Source organism: Atta cephalotes (assembly GCF_000143395.1).
Source record: "Atta cephalotes unplaced genomic scaffold scaffold00061, whole genome shotgun sequence".
In the NCBI taxonomy this organism is placed as follows: Eukaryota; Metazoa; Arthropoda; class Insecta; order Hymenoptera; family Formicidae; genus Atta; species Atta cephalotes.
This window is the reverse complement of record NW_012130125.1, coordinates 1,137,546-1,148,720: the sequence shown is the minus strand read 5'-3', so window position 1 is coordinate 1,148,720 and position 11,175 is coordinate 1,137,546. Positions and strand designations below refer to the sequence as shown.

Sequence of the window (11,175 nt, the reverse complement as noted above, 5' to 3'; positions counted from 1 at the left end):
AAGTAATTTGAGGAAAATTAATTAACTATTAGTTTAAAACGAGAATTTTATGTTAATAAAAATTTCACTTTTTATAAATTTATAATAAACAAAAGAGGATTGATAGTTTTGTTCGTTATAAATTCAAATCAAAGATTGCATGGAAAAAATGTTTTCTTCGATTTATTATCGATATTAGAGCGCGGTAATTAACATGACGTAATTGCTATTTCTTATTATCGTTGATTATAAATAATGTGTGCTAATTTATCAAAGTATAACATTTACAATTTCCATCTGTAGTTAATAGATGGAGTTAGTAGTATGTAAGTTGAAATTAACTCGCAGCTTTACCAACAGATCTAAAACGGTCGTTTAAAAATATCTATTTTATAAGAATTTATAAATTTATAAAAATTTTTAAAAATTTATAAAAATTTATAAAAGAGAATTTAGAAAAATTCCTCATTTTGTTGTCAACAAACATTATATTTTTTATTCATTTTTTCTATTACGTCATATTTTAAGTAATATTCTGTAAATAATCAAATATAAAAAAGATAGAAAATGACAGACATTTATCAAGTATGACATTTTATCAAAATTTAGATTAATTTTATTTAAATTTAATTTCTTTTACAATCAATTATCGTAATATGTATGTAATTTCAAAAGTTTCCAGTCCAAGAACAAAAAGGTGTTAGAATAAAATAAGCATTTTTAATTTTCAATTAAACATTACACTTTATTCGAATAACTTTTTTTAGAATAATAAATAAATTTTTCTCTATTATTAAAAATGTTTTAAACTTTTGTCCTTAAAATTTTTTATATAATAAAAACTTAAAAATAAAAAATATTTGTTTTAAATCAAAATCTGATGAGCGTAAAAAAATTTATCAGTTATGAAAAAAATGATTTTTGCAGTTAAATCATTTAAATGCAAATGTTATAAAAGAAAACAATTATTTTTATTTTTCAGTATATAGTTAACCTTTATTTCAATAAATTTTTCAGAATAAATTAATTTCTTTACCACTGCAATTTAAAATATTCTGAAGATTTTGTTCTTAAGGTATTTCACTTAAAAATAAAAAATCAAAGTCTAACGTACATGGAAAAAATTTATCAATAGAGAAGGAGTAATTTCTACAGTGTTCAACCATTTTAAAAACAAAAATTCAAAATTTTTATTAGTAGAAAAATTAATTCACCTAAAACATTTATTGATTATAATGAAAGATAAAAATAATTGCATTTTATCTTTTTCTTTATCATCTTTGGACTGAAAACTTTTAAATCTTACAGCATAAGTACTTTTTGTGTTGTTATCGCGGTAAAAAAGATTAGTAAGACTCGCCACGATTTTTGACACGAGACACGCGACTCACCGTCGAATCTGACGGGGGATCGTCGAGAATCGACGCGAACAATGCGGGATGGCAGCTTAATCTGTGGATGATGGACGGGAAAACGCATGAATGGAGGCTGACGTCTCTGGGATATCGCGGATATGGACATTCCGGCGCTTAAATCGAGTCTGGAACCCAGAGTTGCGTAAGCACGACAGTCACGACAAGCGTTCCGTCACGAACCATAACGGTGCGCACTTTTGTCGCTTGTATAGGTGAAAAAGTGTCATACAATCACCTCGTCCTCTCGTGATTCCCGTCGGGAATTGCAAGAACGAGAATTCACGGCTGGCACAGCCGCACCTCGGCTCTCCTGTTTGTAATTCATCTTACAATCTCATTCAGCGATCTGTTCGAGAGTTCTGTTAGTCTCCAAATCTTGTTGAGGTTTTCACTGTCTTTCCAATTTTCCAAATTTATTCAAACGTTTCATATAATTATATAAGGTGATAAAATAAAATAATCATTTTTATTTTTCAACAGAATTAACTTTTAATGTAATATGAAATCTTTAGAATAAATAATTAATTTATTGCAGCTGAGTCACGGGTGATTCTGTTAAACGCGTCGCATGAAAATCCGTGACTTCTATTCAAAGTATTGTATTTTCACGTATAATTTATTATATTATTATTATTATTATTTCATTATGTTTAATATTAATTATGTTAAAGATCTGGATTTATAATTTATCATATTATTTTTGTTACTATTTTATTGTTTTATATTAATTATGTTCAAGATCTTGGCTTATAATTTACCATTTATTATTTTTGTTACTATTTTATTGTTTTATTTAATCTAGGCTTATAATTTATTATATTTATTATTATTTTATTGTGTTATATGAATTATATTAAAAATCTAGGCTTATAAGTAGCATTGTTGAAGGCCTCATCTCTTAAAATGCTATTCTCTATCACATTTTCTTCAGCTTCAACAAAGATAATACAAGATATAAAATTTCAAGATATAAAATGCGCTTATTTATTTCTGATTCAATACTAACGCAGTTAATGTAAAGTAAATTATATGTTAAATGCACGTTTATCAATGAAAGTGAAGTATAAATACAAATCAATATCTTTAAAAAAAAAAACAAACAAAGATTTCCATATTTAACAGATGGCCAAAGATATTCGAGAATTATAAACGATCGTTTGACTCGGAAAGGTCATCGTGCTGCTCAATTCTAAGAATTATTCAGCTTCTTTTCTTCTCTCACATGCATATGTAAATAGAGAACTAAAAATAGAAGGTATGATAAAAGACTGAAGAAAGATTTCGAGATAGAGGCTCGAGTTTGTTACCACCCTTCTTGGAAGACCACGAAATTCCCATTTTCTTACGTCATCCCTACAGCCGCTGAGTCACGCCATTCTATCGTACCCCATGAGGCATCGTAAACATTCGCCACCCTCGTGTTCGCGACTACAGGGTAAAATCGCATATTCAGCATAGCGTTCGAAAGGTATGCTTTTGGAATCGTATTCCCTGAACAGCGTTCGAGTGGTATGGTTTTGGAATCGTGTTTCTCGAAGAGAGAATTCGAGGGTACATGCTTTTGAAATCGTATTTCTTGAACAGCGTTCGAGAGGGTATGCTTTTGGAACGTCAAGTATACAAAAATGTTATCGGAGAGATTTCATCCAATCGAAAGCAGAGAATAAATTCCCAAAAAATGGAGAGAAAAAATTTTCGGCATTTCATTATTAGAATTAAAATCAATTAATCTTTTTTTTTTCAAAAGAAAATTACATTCTGAAAATTAAGATTGATTAGCTTCTTTATTCACAGATTAATTCTCTCTCGAATAAATTTTGAAAAGTTCACGGAAAGAAATTTTACTGAAATATCTAAAACTTTAAATACACTGAGAAAAAAATATAGTTAATTTTAATAAATATTTAGTTCAATACTGCCAATTAAACATTTACTCACAGTAAATAAATATTTGTTCAATAAAAAAAATGATTGTTAAATCAAATTAACATTTCTTGTATCAAATAGATATATCTTTATATTTAGTTGGTAGTATTCAATTAAACATTTATTAAAATTGACTATATTTCTTTTCAGTGTAAATATATCTGAGGATAATTTTAAACAATCAAAATAATTATTAGGACACTTAAGCTGATTGCTAAAATATCAAAACTTCTTGCAGAATTATATCATTTAATTTCTACTATTCTATAATTATTTTAACAGTCCAACAAAATTATTTTCAGGTCTAATTAAATTTTTAAATGCTTTAAAATCGTTCTTTTTCAGGAAAATTAAGAAAAGCAATCTTTCCTCTTTTCGACTCGCAAAAACAAGACTATTTTTCTGAATTTTTTGAAAAAGTTACGCGATTGATTTCAAGTTTTGTATATTTATTCTATGTGTATCTTCAACAACGTGTAAAATAAAAATTACTAAAAAATATAAATGTCTAAAACTTTAAATGCGTTTTTCTCAAATAGTGTAGTTTTCAAAATCTGCAGATTTTTAAAAATATGATGATATCTCAAAAACTATTGAACAAGTTGACTTCTTTTTGTCTTTTAATAAAAACTGTAATAAAAACTAATTTTTTTTACGAAACACACTAATATAATAATAATTTTAAATCCGATGCACGATCCCATTTTGTCAATTTTCGATTTTTCCGTAAAACCCAAGGTTCATTACTTATCTACACATTAATAAATAAAATTTAAATTTATTTCCGCTCATTCAAAAGAGCAAGTTCTTTTTGCGCCCTCGTCATTTTATATCTTTTGAATTATCATTTTTTAATAATTTTTATTTCATACATTGTTGAAGATACATAAAACCCGTATAAAACAAACACGTATAAAACTCGAAATCTCCCTTCGTCATACAATTACAAAAAAAAATCGTAAAAATAAGCTTTATTTTCGTGCATCTTAGAAACCATTAGCCAATTTCTTCACGTTTCTTGAAAAACCAGCACTCGTCACAATCAATTCTCCGTGTTCGATTATCCGACACCATGTACGTTAGACATGGCGCCATAACAAAATGTAAATCTAGCCGTTTCATGGCGCGGCGCGCCGGACTCGCCAACCGTGTCAATATGTAATTCCTTCGGTTATGAAACGAAAATTTACGAGCACAAGGCCGCCCTGTGCTATTATCATAAGCGAAGAAATTAACGTAATCGCAGTCACGACGGCCCTTTCAATTCCCTCAATAACAACGGCGACGGTGGCGGCGGCCGATATATAAAACATGTAATTCAAGATTTCCCATGGATCGGTTCGTGCTTGCGATCGGATCTGAATTGCGTCAATACGCGCGCATTGCATAATAATCCATAATATGGCATAACTTCGCGTATTGCGCACCCGTTATTATACCCGTCGCGTTTGCGATCACGATATTATTATTTCTATTTCGCGACGCTATCGATGTAACGTGTAGCTCTTAGCCAACGAGCAACGATTTATCAAACTAGAACTCGTTATATGGGTCTTTCATTAAATGTAAACATCCACATTGAATATGATATACTCTTTTCCCGGCACGAACAATAAAAACCTAGTCTAATGTCCATTTCTACCAATGTCGATTAATTCTAATTTCTGTTTATTTTTATCTTTATCTAGTTCTAACAAGAAAATGACAGGATTGGGAAGTAAGTAACGCTGTTACGCTTTTTTCTATGTAATATTTTTTATTTGTAATATTGTTACGTTTTTACAGTATATTGTTAAAGGAGTAATGATAATCCAATTCGTCGAGTTAAATAAATAAAATAATGTTTTAACTTTCATGTGATAATGTAAATCAATCCATTTCTGTGTTAGTTTCAAAGTAAACAATGTTCATATTAATATATGCACTTAATAAATGATAAACTAAATTTGAATAAAAATACATTTCTTGAATTAAATTGTTTGTTATTTTAGTTAAGTTAACGACATATTGATTGTGAGTAGCAATAGTGGCGTTCTATAAAAATTACCTAAGAAAAATTATCTAAGAAAAATTACACTAAGAAAAAAATACTATTGATTCAATTAAAGTCTGTATTACGGATTGTCACTAACATAAGTGATTAGTTCATGTATATTTTTATTGACATAAAAGCATAAATTATTATTTCAATAAGGCCTTTATGTCAAATGTTAATTTGATTTAACAATCTTTTTTTTTATTGAATATTTACTTACTGTAAGTAAATGTTTAGTTGGCAGTATTGGACTAAATATTTAGTAAAATTAACTATATTTTTTTCTCAGTGTAGAAATCTAATATTGAATTAATCTTGAAAAACAGTAATTAATTACTTATTTTAAATATTAAAAGCACCGTGGCTCAGTACTTTTAGTACTCCAAATAAATAATTAATTATTATCTTTCAAGAATAAATTAACCTATATTATATTTCTGTAACACTTTGATTATAAATTATAAATAAATTCAACAGTGTGAGAAATTTCGCCGTTACTTTTACAGTTACTTCAATTTCCTATCATTAGTAATAATAATTATATTTATAATTCTACAAAAGTAATTGATTATAAAGTACATCAAAAATGATTATAAAGTATATAATTAAATTATGGTAATTCCAATTTTTTCTCACAATCAGTGCATTCTGCTTCTGCGATCAGTTCATGAATTATAATAAAATTATAAATAGAACGAAATCCCGAATTCCACGAATCACATAGATCGAAAGCTTGAAATGCAAATAGCTTACAGGAAAACGTCATTAGTTTCTGTCATGCGCGCGCGACACACGATACATATCCTCTGTAAATATACCGTGTCGAAAGGTGAGAACGCCAAATATATGTAAGAAACACAAGGATCGAATGTTCGAATTACTGTGATCGAGTGTTAACGTGGTGTCTTCGCTGACGTCTGTCTAAATCATTCCGCTTCGCTCGATTCGGTTGCGACAACATTTATTTGCTTGTCATAGAGTTTCACTATTCATGAAACGATCAAAGACTTGTATTACGAATAAATTGTGCTTGGATCGATAAATCAGAAAGTTTACTCTTCGCGAGGTACGAGTGTATTTTGTTTCCGTGTAACCACATTTGTTTTCTTTACTTCGTATTAAACTCATTTTAAATCGATTTTTTTATTATTGCTCAAGATTTAAGTAATTTATTTATTAAAATGTATATCAAAATTATTTTCAATTAATTGTTTTCATTATTTTTAATAAAACATTCTTTTTCTTCTTTAATACTTAAGGAACACATATTATTATTAACTGATTAACAATTACTTCGATCATTTGTCACTTCAAGTAATAAAAACGACTTTTACGAATGTTACTTGTTTATTTTAAAGTAAATTCCTTTCGACTGATTCTATGATATCCTTTCTTTAAAAAGTTTTTAAACACATGCTTTTTTTTTTACTGGAACACATATATCTATTATCAGTCAAAAATACATATTTTAACTATTTGTTTGTGTAGTCGCAGATAAAAGTTTATCTAATTTGACGGTTTCAACTTCTTTCTGGTTATTTTTAAAAATTATATGTATATGTTATTCCATAATAAAGCAAGAATATTATAAAATATTTTGAGATCAAAGAGGCTGAAATCATTTTGTACTTCGACTTATGTTGTTTGACTTTGTTGCTTCAAATTTGTACAGAAAGGACGATTGCTGAAGTATCTAAAAATTTAACTGGATACAGATTTGAAAATAATTTTGTTGAATTATGAAAATAATTATGACCGATTGCTAAAATATTAAACTTTTTGCTCTCTAAATCTGAATCAGTCAGGATAGTCACTAATTATCCAGTGACATATTTTGCACTGATACTCAGTGAAGTGCAACTAAAAAAGGAAGAATATTTGAACATTATATAACAAAAACTGATATTTGCAGGTTCAATTTCAATTCCATATACATTGAATTTAAGTACTAAAACAAGATTAGTTAGACGTCACAATAAAAATTAGCTAGGTTAAGGATCTCACATTTAATTCACTGATTAGTGGCATACTTGGCACTGATATCAGTGATTATCCACAGATTTAGAGAGTGCAGCATTGCTTATTTAATTTAGAGCATGCTTAAGATTTCCTACGTAATTATTTTGACAAAGTCCAACTAAGTTATATCTTCAAATCTCTGTATCTTATAGCTAAATTTATAAATACTTCGGCAAACTCGTTTTTTTTCTAATCAATATAAGTTTTCTTTTTATCACAGAATTCTAAGGCTCACTCTTTTACAACTGTAGCATAGAGGATTGGAAATTGTCTGAAAGTTATCCTGTGCAGTTTGTTGCAACTTGCCGCGAATGTTCTTACATTCTACATTGAAAAATGGAATCGACAACCGACTCGTCTCTTTTTTTCGCCAGTTGCAGTTCTAACTGCACAGACTATGATTATGAACATTCGGAAATCAGGACACAATCCGAGAAGAAAAAACGTGTGAAAAGATCTCCCATGCCAAAGCTTTCTCTCTCTTTCTCCTTTATGTCTTTGTCAGATATGAAAAATACGAAATCATTTAAAACCAACAAAGCTTCAAAGAAAACCCAAAAGGCGAAATCTCAAAGTACGTTTTAAATTTGCATTGTAAAACCTAGCAACCTCAATTTTCAATTTTCGTAGTACTTATGGAAAGATCAATTTTAAAGTATCTAAAAATTTAGCTGGTTACATCTGAAAATAACTTTGTTGGATCATTAAAATAATTATGGACACTCAAGATATTTATTGGAAGATCGAAATTTTTTGCAACTTGCTTGAGCATTTTATACAATTATTTTGATAATTCAGATCATATATCCTATATCTAGATGACGAAAAGAACAGTTTTGCCGGAGTATCTCTAAAAAAAATTTAATTAGGTACAAATCTGAAAATAACTTTGCTGAACCATCAAAATAATAATGTAACACAGCCAAAATGATTTCCAGAACAAAATGATTTCCAATCAAAATTTTTTGCAACATTGCTCTGTATTCATCATGCTTGAGCGTCCCATGTAATTATTTTGATAGTCTAAAGAAAATTAATTCCAGTTCTGTATCTAACTAAATTTTTAGATACTCTGGGAAAACTGTTTTTTCCATATATCATCTGTAATTATAATTCTATTACTCTGGACGAAATTTTTTTTTACTGTTCACTTCGCTTTAGAAAATCAAACTTGAATTTAACTGATTTGAAAGATCCAGATTAATTCGAGAATTATTTCACATTCCGTATTTTGTTTATATATAAAAAAAATCTTTGTTTTTATTATAACAGACGAACTCTTGAAGGATTACTGCCCGTATTCCTCCGATAATTGTGGTTGCAGTTCAGGTTGCACGGATTGCGATTACGGACTCTATACGTATACAACTAAAAACAAGAGCAAGTTAAAAAGTAAAGACAAGAGATTCTATATAAGGCCTTCGAGTAGTTTCAGACCTTTGGTATCCCAGAAAAGTCGAAAAACTGCAAAACCATTTAGCGCTATAAATATTTTAAGAAAAAAAAAGGCAAAACTTCCCAAAAGTACGTACATTCACACCGTAAATTTAACAATAATTCAAACTTTTTACTTTTTATGCTTTCTTATTATGATACCGTCCGCGATTATGTAACTTTAACTTAATTGACTTTCGACTATTCGCTTTATTCTCTAAAAATCAAATATGAGTAATTAAATTCAATTAAGAAGATTTAATTTAATTTAATATATTAATGTAATAATAATTTAATTTAATTTAATTTAAATTAATTTAATTTCAATATTCAAACTAATTGATCTAATTACTTCGTTATACATGGAAAAAAATGAATCGTGTATTAACAGCATTAGATCTAATTATAAATAATTTTATTAATTCAATAACAATGTTAATATAACAAATATCTACTTTAAAATAAGAGCATTATATTCAATTAGAAAGATTATTCCTAATTAGACTAATAGTATTAATACTATTATATATTATTTTTATACAATATAATAGAAAAAGCCTTGAAAAGCAGCTACTCCGAATCTTCCGGCAGTTGTAATCGCCAGTCAAACTATATAAAACATAACTTCAAAACAAAAACATTAAAAACAACTAAAGACCAAAAACCAAAAACCAAAAAGAAGACATCAGTGAAGAATTTGAGAAAACTGAAAACAATGAGAATTGTAAAAACTCTGAAATTGCGCAAGAATAAGAAAGTTTCAAAGAGCGCAGCTACTATAAAAGTATCTGAAAGTATGTTACAAATTTCAGTTATCTATTTAAATCCACACTTTATTATTGTAACATTAAATTTTTGATTGTGGCTGTCACTCGATAGATTTTCGACTATTTCCTTTACTTTCGAAAATCAAACAAATTTAAATATTCCAATTTGGATTAGTTTAAGACTAATTTATTTTTATTGATTTAACTATTTTTACATTATTTGATTGTAATTATCATATACAACATTTTTTTATTATACAAATTTTATTTCAATAGGAACCATTATGAAAAATTGGTTTCCTGATTCATCTAATAACTATGAGTGCAATTCGGATTATACAGACTGCGAAAAGCGCATAACTATAAAAAGAAAAAAATTGAAAAGCAGATCTAGAAGAGTGAAAACTTCAAACCGAAAATGTCGGAACTGTCTTCAGTAATCGATGAAAGTAATGATGACAGCTAGAAATGAAAAGAATTCAAAAGAAGCAAAGAACAGAAGTACGTCTTGAAAGTACATCAAAAAATTGCCTTGAATTTATCAAATTTTTATGGATAATATAGCGATATACATAGCTACTTTTTTGTAATGATATCTTCTTTTCTTTTATTTTTCTTTGTGTATAATTCTATTACTTATACAATACATCGTAATTTGAATTATTTACCATTAAAAGCTCTAAATGTGAATTTAAGTACCACAATCTATCTCGAAATTTACTTATTGACTCTGTTGAATAGATAAAGCAGCTTCGCAACTGTTATAAAATTCTGTAACATAATTGATCTTTCCCTTAGTTTCTTAATCTAAATGCTAATCATATTAAAGAATTTTACAACAGTTGCAAAATTGCTTTCTCTGCTAAACGCAACCATTATAAAACATAATATTACTAATTATTATTGAATATTATTTTTAACATTATTAAGATAGTATGATATTATTTAAATAATCATTAATTTACACAAATGTTGATATATATTTCTTTTCTATAAATAAATTTGTTCTTTTAAGAACGTATATATATATATCGTCACAGTCCTATTATTTCTGAAAGTGATTCTTACTTCACAGGTGAAGATTGCTACTAACAAGAGCAAAATTATCCCCTAATCATACGAAAACTCAATTACAGAATTTTACTCAAATTTTTAATAACACGCTAATCAAACATTAATATAACAAATTATTTATATTGCCACAAATAATTAATATATTACGAATGCTCTATAAAAAAGTGTGATGAAATATATATTAATTTTAAAACAATACATATCACGCAAGAAAAGTGTATATGTTAACGTATATGTTAATCAATATATTCTATGTACAATAATTCTCCTGACTATCTATATGTATATATTGGATTATGTCTAATTATAATTTTTATTTACATATTATATATATATATATTATATATAAATATAACGTATAAAAATTATTATTTTATTATTTTAACATATTTTTCTCACGTATAATGTACCGTAATATATACTGATCGATGGGAAAATTATCATAATTATATATGTATGTATACATGTGTGTGTGTGTGTGTATATATATATATATATATATATATATATATATATATATATATAT

The 11,175-nt window shown here is 27.5% G+C and overlaps 1 protein-coding gene across 1 annotated transcript; it reads left to right on the top strand.

Annotated features, from left to right (window-relative positions):
• The first annotated feature begins 7,710 nt into the window (after positions 1–7,710).
• Positions 7,711–10,015, top strand: LOC105623630. The gene is made up of 4 exons (XM_012205016.1): positions 7,711–7,948; positions 8,647–8,898; positions 9,360–9,602; positions 9,852–10,015. The coding sequence occupies exons 1-4, from the start codon at positions 7,711–7,713 to the stop codon at positions 10,013–10,015; spliced, it is 897 nt and encodes a 298-aa protein (XP_012060406.1).
• The last annotated feature ends 1,160 nt before the right edge of the window (positions 10,016–11,175 follow it).